Below are 23,318 nucleotides of genomic sequence, written 5' to 3' on the forward strand. Positions count from 1 at the left end.
ACTCACAAAAGTCATCACCTGCGCATATAAAATCAAATATAAAACGTGTATTTATATAGAAAGAAAAAGTACATCGTTTTTCAGTTGTTTTCGATTAACTTGGAAGCTTCTGAAATAAATTCATCATCTTTTCCTTCACCGGTATTTCGTCCATTAGTAAGCGAGATCACCGGATTGGAAGTCAACATAAGTCGTATAAGATACATCTACAAAGTTTACAGTCCGATTGAATTCGGTGGTATGATTTAACCGGAATCTTGTGCTGGATTCATACCGTACTTATTGTGCTTCTTCGGCGGCTTGCCAGAAAAGAGAATAAATAAATTATTATAAAACAGTTTCAGCTGTTACTAAAATAAAACAGTAATAAAATGCTAAAATCTTCAATTTAAGTATATACAGAAAATATATTGAAATTATGCCAAATGTCCGTTATGCCAAATGACCCTCATCTTCCACTTAGTTAAAAATTATGCCAAATGTCCGTTATGCCAAATGACCGTTATGCCAAATGTCCTTTATGCCAAATGGCGTTATGCCAAATGACCTTATGCCAAATGGCTTTATGCCAAATGGCCCGCTCCCAGTTTTTCGTGCTTTTCCTGCGCGGCGTGTGTCGTCGTCTCACATCACTCGCGGTGAGAGCGAGTCGTCTCGACTCACACGCCGCCCAGAATAAGCCGTCAAACAGGGCTTTATGACTGAATCATTTGATTGAGTGATTTTGCACGAAAAACTCAAGCAGAAGATTTGCGAAGCTGATCTCTAATAAGTTTGCTCTCACCGGAGAGTTCACTGAGATTTGAGTGTTGCTCTGTCAACACTGCACATGGGCTTATTCTACAAGTTGAGTGAGGTTAGAAATCTGATTGTTGTATACCCAAGTAACATTTTCCGCTGTATAACAGTATTCCGATAAAGTATACTCATTTCAGCTGACTAACCTGTTACTCAGCTATTAATATTTCTTGGGTAACGAAGTGAGAAAACTCGACTCAGTTAAAAGAATCTCTGTGTTAATCGATCGGTGACTCATCTCATTCGAGTCGAGTTTTGCCATTTGTTGTGTGAGATCGAAATTTGCCATCTCATTCTACTCGTCGAATACACCTAAGGGCTCATTCACAAATTTCATAACGCTGAAGGGGGTGGGTGGGTGTCCTCGTGCTGTTACGGCTCATACAAAATTTGTAAAATATTCTTACAAAAAGCGTTACGAGGGGGTGGGTGGGTGTCGAAAATGGCCATTTTTAGCGTTATGAAATTTATGAACAAACCCTAAGTGTAAACGTCTGGTCGTGACCGACTTGGATATCAGGTCATTGCCCGTTTGGTGGTGTTTGTCGCTAGGGACCTCAGGTTTTTTGAAACAACAGTCGGCTAGTTTAGAGTATTGTCACCGAAAAGCCCAAGTATCACCTCGTCATAAGAGACTAGGATCTTTTTTACTTCACTATACTTATTGAATAATCCAGTTTAATCCATTTGAATTGAGTTATTTGGACTTATTTTAAGAATTGAGTGAGATGACAAATATCGACCTTGTATAGCACCTGCAGAGGTCGGAATTTCTCATCTCACTCAATTCGTAGAATAAGCCCGAAGTACTCACTTCATATGAATTGAGCAGACTTATTCTGCGAGTGAAGTGTGGAGTGAGAGACCTTAATTTCGTATAACGAGAGAATAATTAGGTTTATCCTACGAGTGGAGTGAGATGAGAGATATCGGTTTCGTATAGCGAGATGACACAACTCGTCTAGAATGAAGTCACTTCATTCGTATCGAGTATTTGCCCTTATTCTAATAGAAGAGGTGAGTTTGAAGATTTTGGTCTCGTATAGCAAGGTGACTATACTCGATTCAAATGAAGTCAGTCCCCATTTGATTTACACGACGAGTCACTTCACTCGAGTCTAGTTCTGTCATCTCGTTATTCGAGAGCTAGATTCCTCACCTCACCACCACGTGGAGTACGTTCACGAAATTTGTTACCTCACTCTACTCGTACACTGAGCCAAAAATACTTAGCTTTTCCATAAATCATGATCCTGAGAGAGTCAAATTATGTTTTAATTGTACACTTAACCATTTTGAAACTGGTATATGTCACAAGTGAGATGTATGAATTATTTAAGAAATATTATTTGAAATTATATTCATAGCAATCACCTAAATAACTGCTCCGGTATCGATGATGGAAACGAGTTCAGTGAATTTTGAAAACATATATTTTGGACATGTCAGTTTTTGGATTTGCCTGAAATTGGTACTCACATTTTTATAATTATTATTCCGATATTTTCAAAGCGTTGGTGAGAGAAATTCATTGAATGACTTGCAATGCAAATTACAGTTAACTCTCCCTTACACGATATTCCGTATCTCGATATCGAGTTAGAGAACCATAGAACGATAGTCCCATGAATCGCAGTTGCACTAGTTTTGTGTTCTATAACTCGATACCTCCCTAACTCGATAGTCCCTTCAATATCGAGTTAGGGAGAGTTGATTGTAGTTACAAAATTCTCCATAGGTCAAACAAGTTTCAACAATAATTGTTGTAGCGACAAATCATAATTATTTCTTCTGCAATTGTTAGGTATTTTTGCCTCAGTGTAGAATAAGCCCAAGCTATAAGCCGAGTCCATCAAAATGACTCACTCGAGTTCTGTCGACAGTTTGTAGTATGCTTACTTTGATCGACACCGCCTATAGACAAATCACATGAATCTACTCGATTTATAAGATAGTCCCCTTACAAAGTAAAACACCTCATTCGAGACGAGTAGTATCGAGATCTCTCACCTCACTTCACTCGTAGAACAAACTCAAACTTTCTCATTTAGACTCATGCTAGGTGCTACGAGTGGAGTGAAGTGAGAAAACTCGGTCTTGTCTAGCGAGGCAAGACTCGTAGAACAGGCCCAATACCAATTACACCCCGTTCGTTCAGCTATCGCTGGTCCCGTGGTTCACCGTTCGTCATCGCATGACACCCCTTTGCTCCTTCCTTCTCTTGGCAAGATGGGGTAGGTAATCCAGGCTACTGCGATTCCGTGCTAATCAATACTTTGCGCTCAGATAGGTATTTACCGTTTCAAGTATCGTCTGGCGTTTCGAAAAACAAACCGCGCGCCAACGCTTATCGCGCCACTGGGTCTTGAAAGGCGGGGTTGGGCGATTGTGACATTGCCGTGTCCAACGGATGATGGTTCGCTTGCTTTGTTTTTCTTGTTCACGCTGTTGATAATAAACAAAGAGAGGCGGCCGTGTTTTTAAAAATAGTCCCAACCACCAGAACCGACAGTCATTCTGTCCGTTATCGTCATTGGCGTGTCGTATCTTGTGGACGGGGAGGAGGAGAAGAATGGAAGTTAAGGTGCTTAAAATGATTGTTTTGCCCAACCGCTGAAGCGCGGAGTAAACATAGATTATCAAAATATTGAGCCTTTTTTTCGAGTTGAATGACCCTATTTACAGTACCCCCATTCGAGACGTGCAATGGTCATCAGCAACATTGGCACTAGTAGGCTGGGCATTGTATTTAAATTGTGCAAACACCTACTTGGATTCGCGTCAGTACCGTTGGTTTTGCTGTTTTTTTATTATTTCGCCCATCAAAGCAATCCCCGTCTGCTGTGAGAGCGGTCTTTGCGTATAATTGGCGTTGCTCGCCTAAACAATAGATGCGCGTGTTGCGGACGACGGTAGTGATGGCAGTACAATTTATTTATTCAATTTCACTACGCGCTGTTAAAATCCCTGGGCTTGGAATTATATTTTCCAGGGAGCGATGAATTTTGATAATTGATCGCTGTTGTTAGTAGTTTTGATTAGATGTTGGGTGAATTTCAAAGCAATGGCAACCTCTTTATTACAAAATTTAAATTTTATCTTCTGACCTAAAGATTCTGGTTAAACTACTGTACTATGCAGTTGGGCTGCACTACGCTATCACTCATCAAAATTACTTTCACTTCGGGAAAATATAATTTCAAACTGGCGAGAAGATTACAGACTGAGGGTGGGTTAGGAGCACAATCAGACCCTTGAATGTGCAATGTGGGGTAGTAATTGGGAATGCCATTGACGGTTTGTAATCTTCTACGAGGTTTTCGAAAACCAACAGGGCGCGTGCACCGGGTTGCGGATAGGAGCAAAGGGAGATCAATAGCATCTACTTAAAATAATAGAGCAAAAAGCCGTTCCATGATTAGGTAATGTTTAGCGATCTTCTATGGTGTTCTAGTACTATAAAATCCTTCACTCACTGGGAATTCTGGCCTTGATAATATCAATAGTGATAAAAACATAAAATAATACCTAATATTTAATAAGTACAATGTAGCTTCAATGTAGTAATAAATAAAATAAAATCAATTTTCTATACTTGACAAGGTTTTGAAGACAATCAATGAGTGAAAGAACTACCTATTAGAAAAGCCACATCAGCTAAGGCTATACATATACAAATGTTGGTCATAGGGTCATGGCGAGCATTCGGTATGTATGTCTATGACTGATTCTTATCTAATAGGGGCACTAGAAGACCACGCGGACAATTTCGAAACAAATTATTTTCATACATCGGTCTTACGATCCGAAAGGCTCAGCTATGCTGCAAAGTTTTTGTAAGCTATTCATTACTACTGTTTAATTGTTTATAATTCTAACAAAACTACATAATTAACTCATTACTAATCACTGTTCCTATATTCTCTTTTTCTCTCCTTCTTATCTGTTGCATGATTATGAGCATCACTAATATAATGCATGAGCATGCACAATAAGAATAATTTCAGGATTGAAAGCAGTACATGGATACCTGGATAGAATAACTTCGAAAAGGATGCTCAAAATAGAATATTTCTGGTCAGGGAAGTATCATCATCAAGGGTATGTAAAATTTTTCCATTATTTACTAATAGATCACACAAACAAATGAACTAATAATATCAAATATTTTTATATAAATCAGCATCGTCAATCAGTGCAAAACAGATAAAGTTTGTAAAGTTATCACTATCGATTGAATTGCGCTCTTTATAGTAATGTTCAATCAGTATCAAAATCTCCTAAAGCGCCGCATCGTGCCATCAGCAGCCCTTAGCATCACTCTCATATTGTTATTATTTTGTTGTTTATAAAATTTCTAGAAAGCGATCAGCATACTCTTTCTTACTTGTACAATGGCCGATCTATCTGGAATTTTAATAAGACAAATCAAACTTCAAAACTAAAATTAAATTGCTTTCAGCACATTTACATTTTGCAGCATTAATCGCATTACTGTGTCAAGTCTTCTCCAATTCCCTATACCCTACCCCAACCCTTCTTATCCTTTCCGATGGTGTTCAAGTGGTCCGCATAGACTATTACGGCCATTACCTATCCCTTCCCCCGGCTTTGGACTGACTTGCGCTCTCATTGCCCCACCAAACGCTGCAAAATGAAAATGAAATGAAATTTCACTACGCGCTGTTAAAATGCACCCCTTTTGTTTCGATTTTGAGATTTTCTTCCCTCCCGCCCCTTGGCCGGCTTCCAGTTCCGGAACACAATGGAGATAATGATGGCGGCAGTCAACGGTGGAACAATTTACATACGAATGAGATCACGCTACTCCTAGTTATAGTTTTCCGTTTCGCTTTTCTGACTCGATTCTAATGATCTCGCTAATGCCGGATTGTGCATCGACAGTGACGTTTGTTGATTCATGCTTGTCTGCGTACGGGACAGGCTTCGCTCGGCAGCGAACTGAAGTTGAGTTTCTAGTCATGTGACGAGGGCAACTGACTGGAACGACCGTAGCAGCTGGTGTCGTTTCGTTATTGGAACCATTTTTGGTTCGAATGTTTCATAATTCAGTCGACAATTTGGAACTACAGTCAAACCTCCATGAAGCTCTACGTCGACTCATGGAATCATACTAGAAAAAAATTTCATGGTTACTTTGATGGTCCTTTGAGACAATTTTTCAAAGCATCGAGTTATAGAACAGAAAACTAGAGCAAGATGCGATCCAAGGAACCATCGAGTTAGCCATGAAAACCAACTTTTACTATGGTTCTCTAACTCGAATATAGAATAAGTACTTTCATAAATCCTCAGTATCTCCATCGAAGGGTTCCATTTTCAAATTTTACTACCCTTGAACATCATCGTTATTTTGAGCCATTATTGCTCTCTTGTGCCATACTCTTGCTAAAACAACCACTCGTGTTTGATCAAGGCAACAAAAAAAGATATCCAAAGGCATTACTCGCCTATGTTCCGCTATTTTAGCCTTTACCACATCTGTTTATACATTCAACATATTTTTTTTGCTTCGATCCCTTCTGACAACTTCGCCGAGAGCCAACAGCTCATCGGCAAAGCCAAAAATTCGAGATGTGATCAAAATAACAAAACAAATACGAAAGAATTTGCGCTCGTTCGCATCGCACACGCTAATAACCACACGCGTAAACCTGACGGCTGTAGTCTTCGTTTGTGGTTGGGGTAGCGATTTAATAAAATTTCGAAATTCAATGTCAAAAATACTACACATACAGGGGCCCCATTCGACATCGTCGTTTTCGCACCTTGCGTCTCAGCAACCTGCGCCCGCCTCCTCCCCCGTATCAAAGCAGGCGCACGGTTCGGTGGCGAAAACAGCATACAGGTTTGACCACTCCTCTGCATACCCTGCCAACTCGGATGGATGGCGTAAACCGACGAGTTTGTTGTTTCGCCTTCGCGCTTACTTGGATCGTTGCCCGCAAGTAGCAAAACAGCCCCATGTAAGATGCGCACAGGCGACGTTTCCGCCACTTTTGCCAGTTTACAGATTTCGCATGATCACACTACTTCATCCTCTGACCTCCTTTCCTTGATTTACGACTTTTCCCTGTCCCACTGAAAGGCATATAGCATCATCCCACTTGGGCAGTTGCCATTTGTTGACGAATTTTCCATAAAGCATCAATTTAACGAAAATTGTTTTTCTTTCTTCCCGTCTCTTTCCTCCCCCATCGATGACAATTCGACAACCGTCTCTCAGAATGGCGAGATCACCATCGGAACCCGGGACGGGGCAGCGCACGTGCTGCGTTGCCTCAAGGTCTGGTACGAACTGCCGAACGACGTCCTGTTCGCGGCCATTAACTTGGTCGACCGCTTCCTGACCAAGATGAAGGTCCGTCCGAAGCACATGGCCTGCATCTCGGTCAGCTCCTTCCACCTGGCGGTGCAGCAGTTGAACCTGCCGCAGATTGACACCGAAGATTTGGTCGCTATTTCACAGGTAAGTTCTGATTATTAATTCGTTGAAAAATTTGACTAACGACTAACCTTGACGACATGACAACTTTTGAATTTAAATCCCTTCGAGTCGGACTCTGATTGATATTCCACGTTCAAGAATGCGACCCACACGCGTTTGCCCATCCGTCAAACCAAGGTTGTGCTGAGGTATTGACCACGTTCCGGGCAGCGTGTTGTTTGACTTGTCACCTTCCCGGCAGAACAGAAGTCGACACATTGTGTAAGTGTAACGTAACGGGGATCGTCATCTTCGTAAATGATTTTATATTTAGATTAGAGCGCGCTGTTTACACTTCCAGTTAGCGTAAGCGCTCTTGTGAGAGATCACAGTTTTGATTCGGGGCTCTTGAGTATTGGGGCATGACTTGACGCTTTTCGAACACAGACGAGTCTCCCGTCTTATCGTCTTTCGTCAGTTTGAGGGCAAATCAATACAGTACCAGATTTACGGCCTAACTGACAAATGTAAACAAATTGAGTTTATTCACCTAACAGTTTATTTGATAAATTACAATCATATAATGCACAACTGTTTCATAAAAATAACGTTTTTCACGAAATAAGTGAGAAAAACATAAAGGCGCATTTGATATTCTCTTTCGATACGAACTCTGATGTCAATTTCGCCCATCTTCCCCCTTTGCGGTAACCGGGCGCATTTGCGATTGAGTGTGGAAGCAGGGCGCATTTAAAACTGAGCGTGCAGAAGGTCGATAGTGAAGAAGGTTCATGTGAAAGAGCGTAGCAGAACGGCGAAGCTGATGATAATCAAAACAGAAGGACGAGGTCAAAAGGCGCAATCGCGGCTGTCAAACTGAAGGAGACGAAAAACCGAGGGGCGCAACAATCCTCAATTTTGATGAATGGCGCATGATGCTTTTTTATTTATTTAAACATGTTGTTCATAGTATGAAAATAAATCAAATGGTTTGTTACAGAAATAATATTGTAATGGATCATACAAAAATGCATCATGCGATTAAATCGATCGGAAACATAATATAGAATTGAAATTATATTCGCTAAACTTCAAACCGATTTTACTGACAATGTATTAGTGTTCACATTCGCCCTAATTCTGACTCTGTATTGAAATATTTTACTTATTGCTGCATGACGGGCGCTGGTGGTAACACGAGCCCAAACGGTGACGGAACTGAGATGTAACGGTTTTCGAGTGTCGGTTAGAACCGTTGCAACTCGCGCTGTTATCAACGACCGTTGGTCGAGCGACGGTTTTTTCATGATTGATGCGTGGTTATAATCTTTGCTTGCGAAATTTGTTTAGTAATCAATTAACATTCATTGCAATTAGATAGATTGCGATTCGTAATTAAGTAACTCATTGTACACAGTATGAAAGCGGTAAAATTTCATATCACAGTTGAGACATACTTATCAACTAATGTGTGACTTATATTTGGTTCATTATCAAATTTATTACACATTCTTAACTTATTGACGTTTGTCTCAGTTTGACTCATTCTCAGCACATTCTCGACTCACATTTAATTCAGCCTCCTTTCATTCTGAATTCTAAATCCTTCCAACCTTCACTTACTTTCGATTGATCCTCTATTATTCTCGACTCATTAAAAGATCGATTGACTTATTATCAAATTTCTACTGATGGCCTCATCTCGATTTACTCACAAACCATTCTCGACTCATGCCAAACTGATTCCGTAGTTTTAGCAATAGATTTAACTATCAATCTTTACTAATTGTCGGCTCCGGACTTAAATCGCTATGCGCGCTCGATTTATTCAAGGTATTTTCATATTTCTTGCCATAACATCCGAAAATTGTATGAAAATCTGGAGCGCAAATGAAAAACTTGTTCAGAATTAGGTCCTCAACCTCTCACGGATTCAAATCTTACGAAAATGCTATCCAACTCAGAATTCATTTCATGTTTTCTGCGGATTAGACTCGTCAATCAGATTTGCCAAAGGTGATAAAGCCTTATTAGATCTTATCGATCACAGAATTAAATCTAAATCCCTAAACAAGATGCCGATCGATAAGGCTTTTCATTTTGGGCTTGAATGTTATCCTTTCCAGAAGTTATTTCGTAACCTAAACAATTCATTTTGAATGTTCTTCAATTTAGAAATCAATTCAAATCTTCTCACCATATTTCAATGCAAATTATATTGCGGACTAAGTCCAAACTGTTCCATCATTTCATTCGAGATCTCTTCAGGATATGATCAGGTTCTTCTTTCAATTCCTTGATTCTATCTTCGATCTGATATTGACAAGAATCAGATTCTCAATCTCTACAAAGCTCAACCTGACTCATTTTAAAGTTTCATTGGAATCCTGTTCTAGTTACCCGTGTTGACAGACTCACATTCAAATCTCAATCAATCTCCCGCGAGAGCAAACTCATTAGAGATCTGCTTTGGAAAAAAAATCATGCTTGAGTTTTTCGTGCAAAATCACTCGAATCAAACTCGTGAGAACCGAATGTTGTTGATTACTTTAGAAAGGATTAGGTACTATCATTCTACCAGACTTACCAGAAATCAAAATTGGAAATATGAGACAATGAGTCAAAGGGATGAGCCAACTCATCCATGATTTTTTGACTGCTGAGTTGCATGATTGACAACTCACGCATAAAAAAACAATCGTAAGTTATGAGAATTTGAGTTTCTCACAACAATACTACCCAAGTAACATTTTCAGTTGTGTAACAGTTTCTCTTATAATTCACTTCAAATCAATCCTTGAGATTAGATTCAAGTTCTTTGCAAAAAAAAATCCGTACTCGAATCAAAATCTATTCCAGCAAATCCCCACAGAGTTCGATCCTAATCATCTTTGTGATTCTCTATGTTCCTTAGGATTTGATACAGAGATTTCTCCACAATGGAATCCAATCAGAATCCTTTACAGAAACCGATGCAAATCCTATCCAGGATTAGATCTAAATTATCTTTGAGATATACGAATCTTCTCCAGATTAGAATTTAATGCTCACTGACTACCATTACCACTTTTCTTTCTTCAAATAATTCACCCTATTGTCGTTCGTCCTCTCGTTTTTCGACTTTGCTTCTTCCGAATTTTCGTTCTTCAATCTTCCATCTTTTGACGTTTGACATTTCTCGAAAACTTGTTCAAATAGTCTCAAGTCAAAAAAGTGAATGAATTTACTTTATTGATCCTACGTGTGTCGCAGGCGAAATTCCACATGTTCCGCTCCTACCCAACTAGATTTTTCACTTTTAGAACGTTTAATTTCCGGATTTACAAAACGACGAAAGTAAGATTTTCAACTTTCGCAACCTAACCACTTCTTTCGCCGCCCCGCTGTATAGAGAGACAAAGTGACTTAACCACGAATCAAAACAAAACACTACTTGAGCCGATTTTACAATGGTAGAAAAACGTCGAAAGTAACTGTATGAAACGGCTTATCATTTTGTTATAATTATTTTTGTTGAAAATAATAGAAACTATCTAGTTTTTGAACGTGATCTGATTGTATGCAAAATTTGAGCAATGTACACGGCGAAAAAATGTTAAAAAGGTGATTCATTTTAAAACAGTTTTAGAAGACAGGTTGTGATTCTTCTCAATTAGTTTTTCTCAAAACCGTATGAAAGTTACTTACGTCGATTTGAAAAAGTAATCGAGATTTCATTCCATCGGTCGCCAACTTACATTTTTTTAACATTCATCCTTTGAACACTCCTCCTTCGAACATTCATCCGGCTACCATTCTGTTTCTTTCTTATTATCGTCAATTATCATTTCGTCTTTTCAATTTCCTTGCATTTTATTCTTTTGCCCACCAACCTTTCATTACTAGAACTTCCATTCATCTTTCGATCGTTCTACCTTGAACCTGTTGTTGTTATCCCGTACTTTATCCTTTCGTCTAACAAACCTTTGTTTTTCAACCTTTAACTAGTCCTAAACCATTCATTTTCCAACACTTCAACCTTTTGTCATCCATTCACTTGTTCTTCGATCTTCGTCTTTCGAACTTTTGTTCTTCAATTATCCATCCTTTGACATTTCGCATTTCATTCTTTCATTCTTCAACTCGTTCTACAAGCTTTCGTTCTTCAACCCTTCATCCTTTGACATTTCCCATCATCCTTCGACCTTTCTTTCTTAAACGTCTTGTCCTTGGTCGTCCAGTTCCTTGACCGTTCGTCCTTCAAACTTTTTTACCGTGGACGTACCATATTTGACGCGGTTAAGAAAATTCTAAATTCAAACACTTGTCAAATCGTCTAAATCTTTCCGATTTTGTTGAAATTTGAACATATGCTAGCTCAACTATTATAGAATTCAGGAAAAATCAGTAAAAAATATTAAACGTTTTTTCTTTATGTTTGATTGACTTTTTGTGGAACACATTAGGTTCCTTAATTGACGCATCAATTCTTCAATGTGCCTAATTTGACGCACTATGTTCCTTATTTGACGCACTTACAAAAAAAAAAAAATGCTAAAGCTTAAAATATGCAAGAGTTTCAGTATTCAATAGTTCAATTAATTGAAAAAGCGCTTTAGAGTGAACATAAAAGTTAGAACCTTTGGAAAAAGTTTTGAATGACGTCATCCGGTAGTACTTTTGCTATGCGTTTAGTTAGTGTAGAAAATAAAACCGGCGATTGAGTTCAATCCATAGTTAAGCATTATTGTTTAGTAATGAATTTTCGTCGCGATATCAGACAAGGGCAAGGTTTGAAAACTACGTTGCGCTGGAACGGGGAAGGTAGTTGCTAAAATAAGGACACATTGGTCAAAAACTAGAGCGAAAACAACCGGTTCCAAAAATGTCCGTTTGAGAATCTTTGTTACTTATAACACGTGAACTACGCCTACTTGGCCCATGTTCTATGTCACCCTTATGGACCGCGGGACAAATATGCGTAGAACTAACGGCAGTATGGGCCTCGAAATAGATCGAAGAGATCGGCTCCATATAAAACGCGTGACGTAGGGCGGATGGGCGGGTTTTTTCTAGAAAATGGTATTTTTGTGACACGTATCTCGTGGACACCCCCTATTGTATAAATTATACGAAACAAACCATTGAACCTACACCTCAGCTCCTGACGCATTTATAGAAGCTTCCTTGAAACATTAGGGGACGTCCATAAAGCGCGATAAATTGTTCAATTTTCAACCCCTCTCAACCTTGGCCACATTTATTTTATGAAAAGTGCAAATATTTTGTATGAATCGTTGCGTTTCCCTGAACCTTCTCCTCTTCCTAAAAACGTGACGTAATCTATGGATGACCCTTTACATGTGATTACATAAAGCATTGGGTTGTTCTGCGGACGGATTTTTTGAATGCAATCACCATAAATATTTATTTTCCTATTTTCGATTCAACAAAACATGCTGAACAAAATAGCAAATAATTAGGAACATTGTGTGCCTAATTTGACGCACAAGATTTTCATACAAAAATATGTCTTAACCCTTAAAAATAGAAAAATTTCGACGTCAATTTATGAATAAAAGAATATTACTGACTGTTGTTGATGATATTGCTGTAAAACAGCACAATATTTTCATGAAAATTGATTAACAATATTTAGCACATTCACTAAGGAATGAAAAAATTGACGCACTTGTCGGATGCATTTTCAAATTATTTTTTCTGTTTGCCTATTTTTACTCAAAAATAAACTTTTTTTGATTGAAATCTTACAATAACATGTAAATGAAGATTAAGGAATATATTTTTCAATGCTATTCTGAACTAGAATTAATTTATAATAAAAATAATTAGAAAATGCGTCAAGTTTGGACCCGCGTCAAATATGGTACGTTCACGGTACTCCAACCTTTTGTCCTCTAACGCTTCGTTTTACTACCTTTCCTTCTCGAACACTTTCGAGTTTTAGTTCTTCAATCTTCGATCATTCGACATTTCGCATTTCAATCTATCGGTCTTCAACATACATCCTAACAAAACATGAATATTTTCTTCAACATCCTTATTCTCTCACGCTTTTATATTTCATCCTTCAAACTTTCGTTCTTCAGCCTTTCGTCTTTCGACCTTTCACACTTCAACCTTTCTTCTCCGACCTTTCATCCCTCGAACTTTCAAATTCTCTTACTCTTTAACCTTTTGTTCTTCGGCCTTCGTCTTTCAACCTTTCATTCTCCAACCTATTGTTCTTCGACTGATTTATCGTCTTTCGAGCTTTTGTTCTTCAATCATGTTCATCCTTCCGAAGTATGCACTACAATTTTTCGTTATCCAACATTTCGTTTTTCAAACTGTTGTCCTTCGACCTTTCTTCTGTCAACCTTGGTCTTCTCGTTCTTCAGCATGCATGGATGCATCACTCGAACTTTCATCATTCGAATTCTCTTCATTCTATTGGTTGTTCCTTCATCTCGTTTTTCAAACTTCCTTCATTCAAACTTACATCCTTCGAACTTTCTTCTTTCAACATGTTGCTTTTGTTCTTTTCATTCTTTGACCTACCTTATTGTCCTTCATTTTCTCAGCTTGTTGTCCTTCATTTTCTGGTTCTTGCCGCTCCTTTCTCCAATATTTTATCCTTTGACCTTCCACCCGTCAATTTTTCGTTCTCAAGCCTTACGTTATTTGAACTTTAACCCTGTGACCTTTTATTTTGTTCAAAATGTTCTCCTTCATCATCTCTTTGTTCGAGCTTCCATCATTCCAATTTTGATGCTTCAATCTTCCATTGTTTCGATTTTAGTCATTAAAACTATTTTCTTATAGCTGTTGTCCTTCATTGTCCTTCGTTCTTCGACTTTTCATCTTCAAAACGTTCGTTCTTTCACCTTTCAAACTTTCGTTCTTCAATATCTCATTCTTCGACCATTCGACCTCTCACGCTTTAATCTTTTTTTCTCCATCCTATCACATGGCCTATCATCATTCAAACTTACATCCTTCGACTCTTCGTTCATCCACTCATTCTTCAACTTTTCATTACTTTCATCCTTCAGCCATTCGTTGTTTTCCATCCTTCCGATCGTCAACCTTGATCATCCTTGGACCTATCTTTAATCTTAATCTGTTGTTTCTCGTTCTTTCATTCTCTGACATTTCGCCATTGAACTCTTTCTTCAAACTGTTGTCTCAGATACTGTTTTCATATTTCAAAAAGGAGTTGATTCGGAATCACCATCAACAATTGGTCCGAATTCTATCCAGATTTACTACGCATCCTTATTATAATTTGAACTGAATCTGCTCCAGGAATAAATCAAAATCAGGAAAAGAAAAACACTCAAGTCGAATAAGTTGCGTGCTACACCAATTGGAGAAGCATTCGAGATTTCTCACTACTTATGCGAGATCGGAGACGTCTCACTGAATTCTGTTAATTGAATAATAAGCTTCTTAGTAATTAGTTTCATACATACAAGGTTCCTCTCGTTTGACATAATTTGTAAGATAAAACTTGGACCAGGCTTATTTTCGTATAGGGGCTAACTCAACGAGTGGTCGAGTGGAACGAGACGTACAAGTGAGAAAAGTTTCACGTTTAAACACACTGCACACTCGCGTTGATCTTTCTCACTTTACTACACAAGAATAGTTCAAGTTATTTCTATCATAGAACTAGCCTGAAGATATACGCCCTTAACTCAGAAACCGGAGCTCCTTGGATTAACTTCAAATCGAAATCCGACTGGCTCTGGCAGTATCAAATCGAACCCTTCTAACCATTCACAACCCGCAAGAAGGAAGTACCAGATCATGAAACAAAACTGATCATTGTCGTCAGTCTCACTTGCTTCAAATATGGAAATCAGCTCTTGCCTTGATTCCAAAGCCAAGGCCTACTGGTGTGGTTGATGAAACCCTTTCTGTCGCCTGCTCAGCTCAATCACTACACCGATTGAATTCATCATTATGAGCTCCTCTAGCTCATTAGGTGGTGTTACGAGAAATGAGATGATGGCCCAATTCGTAACGCTACGTTTCGTCCCTCAATTATGCGAATTCAAGCTGATCAAATTTGTGACATACATTACCTACACACGACAAAAATGTATGCATGCGCCTCTTGCATCCGCTCCGGCGCTCGCTCCTCGTTGTCGTCGTGCGTTTCGTTTCGTTATCATGTTTCATTGCGTTCAAGCGCCGTACCGAACCGAAACCGAAACCGAGATGTCCCTGATGGGGGCCGGTTTCGTCGTCGTCGACGGTCGTTGTGCAGCAGCGTAAATACATTAATTGCGACGCAAAAGATGCCAATTTTTTGCGGATTGTGTGTGCTGCGCGATGAGGATACACGATTGCGCGATACACGATCATCGCACATGGAGAAGCGAACTTCCTATACTGATGTCAATGGGAACTCGTACACTAGAGTGGTTCAAAATAACATTTTTGCTCCATACCGCTCATTCAATAGTTGGCCAAATTCTGAGTGCCCTCACTAAATTTTAGATCATTTGGATGAAAACTGAAATTGCACAAGCCTTTAAAAAAGGTATGGAAATTACTATAAGAAAACCGAGTTATTCATTCAATCAGTTATGGTGTATTCCCTTGTGCACTTGAGACTCAGTAATATGCTGATGTTGCATCCATTTCTCAACTACAACTTTGTTAGAGACTATTTTCGAATTGGACGTCTCAGTTATTAGTTATTGATTTCTATCTAAACGCAAAATCTTCAGCAGTGCTCACAGAGACGAATAGAAACAGAGTAGTCGGGTTCAGGTTGGGCAGCACTTCTAGTACTGCATTTGGTCTCTTGGTACTGTAAAAGGTATCCAAGTTTGACAGATCGCGGTACACTTTTCATGGCATTCTAGAGTTTGCTCTATTACCTAATGGGCCAACTGCAAGGAACATGAGGTCTTTATTTCGTCTCATTAGTCTTCTGAACAGGCAACATTGCAAACAAAAATCATGGCTACTATGTTTCACTGCATATAGTCCAGTGATATCCGCAGACGAACTAGTTATTGAGACGTTAACACTATAAACGTTTGTTAAGTTACTTGGTTTTTCCAAAAGGGCTTGTTCATTCGCAGTTTTCATCCAAATGAGCTGAAATTTTGGGTGGTTACTCATTGGACCAAGAATCGAATGAGTTGTGTAAAGCAAAAACAATATTTTGAACCACCCTACTGTACACCCTCCAAACGAGCAGTGTGTGTTGTATTTTTTTGCGAAGATATTGTGTTTTCGCGTAAACGCTCCTCCACCAAGGCCTTGTGCGGGATTATTTGTAGCGTAAAAACCTGTTTCTTTCGCCTCGCCACCGAAGGATAGGATCGATCTCTTCGGAATGCATGATTGAGCGCTTACAACAATACATTCCGTAGGTGTCGAATTTCGTGCGGTACAGTCGGGTCTTCCGGTTCCGACTTTCATTGGATTCTGAGCTGAACGTGAAGATGTGATCCAAGCTTACATTCGAGTTACAGCGGATCCACTGTAGCTGTGCGCGTTGCGTAAAGAAAAACAAGCTAATAAATTTTGTCTCTCGAATTGACATTGCCTGATAGGGTGCTTGCTTGATTGCTTCCACAAAGCTTAAAAATAGGCCGTGTTCCTTCTAGCTCATCTCAACGGGGCCATTAAGAGGCGATAGGTGGTTGACGTCGATGTAATAGATTATAGTATAGTGGTTTCGTTCGATTGGTGGTTTGTAAGCCGAACTACCATATCTTCAGTTTGTATCAGCTTGTGAGACATGCGTAATACTAAGCGTACGGCTCAGTGTTCAGTAATGTATTCCTCCACCACATCTATCGTGTTTAGTTGTTCACGATGGGGGAGCGTGTTGTTCAAAGTGCGTGCTGATGATATGATGGGCATCGTGAGGCGTAGCATAGCGTTCGCATACACACGTGTGTAGATCCGCGCGAGCCCATCGATTTCTATTTTCACTTTTCTTTATGTATGTTGATAGGCGGGCGGTTTTGAAATTCCAACGGCTACCAGCGTAGTTTGACTACATGCTTACATATGTGTTTGACGACTATTTTAAGACATAACCTCACTTGGACGAACGTGAAGCACGTTGTACACGATACTACAGACGATGACGGAAATCGTAATCACATTATTAACTTCCCGCGTGTTCAACGCGCGCGAGGAAGAACCCAACTCAACGCACGTGTTCTCTAATCTGCATCTATTCCCTTTCCCCTTCAGTGCCGTTGCACGTCACGTGATCTAGTGCGTATGGCGGACATTGTTGCCAACAAGCTCGGTGTCCAGATGAACAGCGCCCCGGTGACGGCCCTCTCGTTCATCCGGCTGTTCTACTACATCTTCGAGAACGCCGCGAACGCCCTCGGGCTGACGGACATCTTCGCGTCTGCCGTCTCGCTGGCCGACCTGGAAATGCGTCTGGAGATTCTGGCCTGCGATGCCAGCTGTGCCAGCATCCGCCCCTCGGAGCTGGCCCTGGTCATGATCTTCACCCAGATGGATGCCCACGTCAGTGCGAACAAGGAACACGGGCTGTACAACCAGCAGATCCACGATCTGGTGGACTACGCCATCCAGCTGCAAAAGTTCTGTCGGGTAAGTCCCCTGTCGATATCGTCCCCATAACTCAAACTCAATATCCTCAATTCTCTTTCTCACAGATCCCCGACAGCAGCTTCTTCTACAGTCACAGTATTGTCGCCAAGATCCTGTCGCAGTACAACGGCCAGCACAAGATGCCGTACAAGCAGCGGCTCGTCTGGAAGTTGTCGTCCCGCACGATGAAGGTGCTGCGCCCGACCGACAAGCTCACCTCCTACCTGCCCACCATCGCGGAACATCACGCTCACAACAGTCACGTTAACAATAGTAACCTTAGATTTAGGTGAGTACCATGGATTAGAAGTTTGGGCTTTGTTCGAAGTGTACAATGAGGGTTCAGAAGTGTCGAATCCTTGGATTGGCATCTAAGCTTAAAGAAAGAGTGTTAAATCGCTCGGATGCAGTTGGACTTTCTATTCCGCAGATTCATAATGCGTTCTGTAACTTAGTTGGAAAAAGCGCCGGTCTAACGTAAACGGAGTGGAGAGTTCGAGTCTCACTAAACCACTTTTTTTTCGGAAAATCAATCATGTCTTGATCAGTTAAACAAACTAAAACTATGCCTTTTGAATACAAGTTTTTACTGAACGGAGTAATGTTTGATCCTGCAGTTCAGAATTCCTCACAGAATTCAACTTATCTACATGGTTCGAACAGCATCATTTTCAGTTCGATCTCAATTCTTTCCAGGATAATCACTTGTTTGATTCGAATCCTTTCCATGATTCGATCATAATCCTCCCCAGGACTCGATCAGAATTCTCCCAGGAATCCTTCCTCAAATTTGTTCAAAGTTATTCAAATTGAACAGAATGCTTTCAAGGTTTTCATCAATATCCTTTCGAGGATTCCATCAGACTCTTTTGTGCATATCATCAGATTCCTTTCGAGGATTCTATCAGATTTTTTTCATACCATCCGAATCCTTTCCAGGATTCCATCAGAATACTCGAAGATGCAATTCTGAATTCTATCAAAATCCTCTTGATGCAATTCTGGATTCTATCAAAATCCAATCTTGTTTTGTCAAACAATAAATCAAATTTAAATTATGAACTTAAGCATTTTATGTTATTTTATCGTCCAGAAAGTCGATGGATAAACTGATTTATAGCTATGAATATTCATTACTATCATTTTAGCAAAAAATCCTGCTAAAAAAACGAGTCAAAGGAAATGAGGCTTTTATTTCACCAAAAGCTATGCAGCCCTTTTCATTTGTGCCCATAGACGCCAGGCGTCGCTGATGAGGCCTGTGAGTTGACGCCTTTGTTTACTCTAAAATGTGTTGAGGCCTTCTAGTTGTGGCTTGTTTTTTCATCATCCTCAGATGTGGCCTTTTGAAAATGATTCAATATTCATGATAAAATACGATAATTGAAGTGTAGAAGAGTGTTACGTGGTAAAGCAAGGTACATGGGATCTCTGCAGCAAGAGGAGATTCGTGCAGTCGATTAAGTATGTGATTTATTCAATCATCGTCATCGACAAACATAATGGATGTGCTAAGCGAGAGTGTCGTCGAGCAATTATATGAAAATATTTGTTCAATTGAAGTAATATTTCAGTTAAACGTTATGTTTCATGTAATTGTAACGAAATCGTGTTGTTATCAATAAGTCGTGAAGTACAGACATGCTGACACAGGTATTATTAGGAAGTATGATACAAAATACATCACTCCACAGGAACCCGACGAAAAATTTGATTATGTTCGCTGTTGAGACTATCGCTGTGTAAAATAATACATGGAGCGGAGCGGCTGAAGTATAACTTGTATCTGCTTAGTAAATTTGAAACATTTTTTCGTAATTTTAGTTGCAATTTTGATGTTTGTTTAATAGGCCTCAACTCGGTTTCAAGTAAATATAGAAATGGGGCCTTTTTGGGAAAAGGCCGCATTTGCGATTAATATCCTAATTATCGAGAAATGAGATGGGGCCTTTTAGAAAAATGATATTTTTTCAACTTTCATGCATATTTTTGCATGACTATTGTATGATACAGTAAGAATAGGCTCTTATACACTTAAATCAGCAGAAACCCGATTTGTTTACATTTTGGACTTGAGGCCTTTTCAATTGTTGGTCTTGATTTACTGAGAGGGTTCTATCAGAAACTTTTCGGAGATTCAGTCAGAATACTTTCAAAGATTCGATCAGAATCAATCAAAATCCCTTTCAGGATTTAATTTGCTATTTTTTTAAGCATTTTATCAGAATCTTTTTCACAGGATTCAATTAGTAGTTTTCAATCAAAATTTTGCTCACGATGCAATCAGAATTCTTTGCAGGATTCTTTCAACATCACGTTCAGGATTCAATCGGAATCCTGTTCATGGTCTTATCAGATTCTCTTCTTGGATTCATTCAGAATCCTTTTAACGATGCAATCAGAATCATTTTAAGGGTTCAATTGAAATTCGTTTGAAGATTCATCAGAATCGGCGCCTTGTGAGGATTCAAATTTTAGGAATCAATCAAAATCATGTTCGAGATTCAATAGGATCCAGAGGCGCGTCCACGTTCTAAACCATGGATAGGACAAATGTTAACAAATATTTTGTGCACAGTGAAGTAAAGAAAAACAAAAACTATAATCCTATGGTATCCTAGGCTGAGAATTGAAAGTTACTATGATAAAGGGACCAAAACGCAAAGGCTGCCAGTCGCTACCACCAGACTAAGGAAGTCTCTACAGGCGTAGTAACTACTGAACACCTTAAAAATAGGAAATAGTGTCCTTTTGCCTGAATAAAAAAAAACCTTAAGGGAATTGAAAAGAGACCGACAAACTGAACAGGACTGAACAGGAATCAAACAAAACAAAACGAAACCTAATAGGAGCCAGGAGTTTGATTCTTCATATCAGAGCACACATTCATCTAAGATGTAAGACACATTTTTTGAGAATTTCTCGTGCCATTACGACAAGGATTACTGCTCGTATTGTGTATGTGTTTTTATCATGATTTTATCTAGGAATTTCATCAGAAATTATTTCAGATATGTTCAGATATTGCTCCGGAAATTTCTAAGGGAGTACATTTTGTAATTATTTCCCAAGGAATTTCTCCACGAATATTCCTAGGAAATTTCTCCGAAAATTTCGTCAGGGATACCTCAAAAATCCAAACTGGATTTTCTCAAGGAGTAACACAGAAAGAAGTTTCTTCTATGATTATTTCAGAAAACTTCGGAATTCCTCCAAAAATTCTTTAGGATTTTTTTTGAAAAAAGTCTTAATTCCTCAAGGTTTTATCCAGTGATTCACAAATCGATTTCCCTGCGACATCCTCCAAGATTCCTGGGCAAAATATATTCTTAAATTTAATCAGTAACTTCTCCAGAAACGCCTCCAGAAGTTCCTAGGGATTTCCTATGATTTGAATTAAAGATTTCTCTGAAGATACCTTCAGCAATTTCCCCACTAATTCTGTAAGATTTTCTTAAGAAAGTTTTAAAAGTTTATTTTTAACGAATGTCTACAGGGAAATGCCAAGGCATTTTGTCCAGAAATATAAATCCGTAGGCAATTTCTAAAGAAAATCTGTAAAACCTGTATAAGTTTTGAAGTCATCCTTATTGAACAAGGATCTCTGAAACAACTCCTGGATTTCGACGAATACTTCGTACTAGAGTTCATAAGTAAAATCCTTCAATCTTTCATCGATAAAATCAATCAAATCTCGGGATAGAATTTCGCATGATTTTCTAAAGGAATTTCTCGAAAATGCTTGGACAAAAGAAACTTGTGCAGGATTGATCGGAGGAACTATTGGAAAAAAATCTGTACTGTTAACTGAAGTAAAAACTTAAAGATTGCATGGCATTTTTTGAGAAACTTTTGAAGAAATTTTTGAAACTGCATCTGCTACGGTTCTTTCAAAAATGTTGATAAAATGCAGGAGAAATACTTAGAAAAAATTGATTTGTTCGAAGAACCCCTTAAGGAATTTTGGATTTCTTGGAGGAAACATGGATGAACACTTGAAAAAAAATCTTTGAACAGGCGGACGAATTATTGCAGGGTTTCTTGAGAAAATCTCTAAATCATTTTTTTTTAAAACTCTGATATAAACCTTCGTGGATTTTCTCGGAAGAAATCTTTGGAATATCTAGAGTTACAACTGGAGAACTCAGTTGAAGGAACAGTGAAAAAATAAAGAAGAATGAAAGAATTTTAAAATCATTATGATAATTCCTGGAGCTTTTCCTGAGGGAATCTTAGACGAAATTTATGAAGAGGTTTTTGAACCCATTATATTCTAGCCTTACAATTTTGCATCAAGGTTCAATGCGAGCATAATAAGGAAGAAATCAGAGTATCCTTTATATTTAAACCCTATCCAACCAATTCATTAAACAAATTCGACAAAAATAGACCAAACTGCTTGCCTTTACAAGAAGTGGAATTGTTTAAATTTCCTCATCTATTTCTAGATAACAAATTGATGAACAGCAAAAATTCTGTTAATTTGTGTAGCAATGCTTAGATAGATTTATTCAAGAGTGATAGCACGTTTAGAAATTGCTAGCACCATCACACTCGTACTGTGTATAAAACGATGTAACTGGTCTTAGTTTGATCAACTTTTTCTTTCAAATATTATTCACGAATCTTTTGATAATTCTCTTTAGAGACTCCATAAGAATTATTTCCAGCAATGTTCACGGCAATTTGTCCCAGCACATATACAAGGTTGGGCGTAGATATTTTCAAGAAACCATCCATTGATTGATTCAGAAATGTTTCAGAATACGTTCATAATCTTTCCTAGGGTCAGAATCATTTTGAGACTTCCCATTTGAGATTTCAGAAGCGATTCAAGGATTCTATCAGACAGAAATCTTTCGAGAATTCCATCAGAATTCTTTCTATTAAGGATTCCATCAGAATGCTAACGGGGATCCCATCAATTTTTTTTTCTAAGATTAGATCAAAATCAGAATTCGATTAGAATCCATTCCAGAGTTCCATTGGAATCCTTTTCAGGATTCGATCAGAAATCTAAACCATTCCAAGGTTTAGTCAGAATTCTCTTCGATCAGGGTTCGATTTCCCTATGCGGACTTGATGGAAATCTTCTGATGGATTTCAGCAGATTCCTTTTCATAAATTCATTAGAATATTTTCAAAAATTCCATTAGAATGCTTTCTAAGATTCGACTGGAATTCTTTAGAGGGTTTAAACAGAATCAGAATCGAAGAATAAATTAGTTTTCAGTAAGTATCTCTAGGATTCAATGAGCTCTCCTCAGTATTTGATCAGAAACTTTTCTAGAATTCAAACGAAATCTTTTCCAGGATTAAAAGAGAATCGTTTTAAGGATTCAATGGGAATCCTTATCAGGATTGAATCGGAATTCTGTTCAAGATTCAATCGGAAACCTGTTAAGGATTCAATCAGGATCCTCTTCAGGATTAAATCGGAATCTAGTTAAGGATTCAATCGGAATCATGTTCAGGATTCAATCAGAAT

At 38.7% G+C, this 23,318-nt stretch overlaps 1 protein-coding gene across 1 annotated transcript in view; it reads left to right on the forward strand.

The window, feature by feature from the left end:
* Positions 1–23,318, forward strand: part of LOC5565589 (cyclin G) — a 75,642-nt gene that overhangs the window by 47,744 nt on the left and 4,580 nt on the right. Inside the window, exons 5-7 of the mRNA XM_001649915.2 lie at positions 7,046–7,288; positions 17,456–17,830; positions 17,896–18,119. Coding sequence (XP_001649965.1) covers positions 7,046–7,288; positions 17,456–17,830; positions 17,896–18,119 — 842 coding nt within the window. The remainder of the gene's footprint in view (positions 1–7,045; positions 7,289–17,455; positions 17,831–17,895; positions 18,120–23,318) is intronic.

Source organism: Aedes aegypti, chromosome 1 (genome assembly GCF_002204515.2).
Source record: "Aedes aegypti strain LVP_AGWG chromosome 1, AaegL5.0 Primary Assembly, whole genome shotgun sequence".
NCBI classification, from domain to species: Eukaryota; Metazoa; Arthropoda; class Insecta; order Diptera; family Culicidae; genus Aedes; species Aedes aegypti.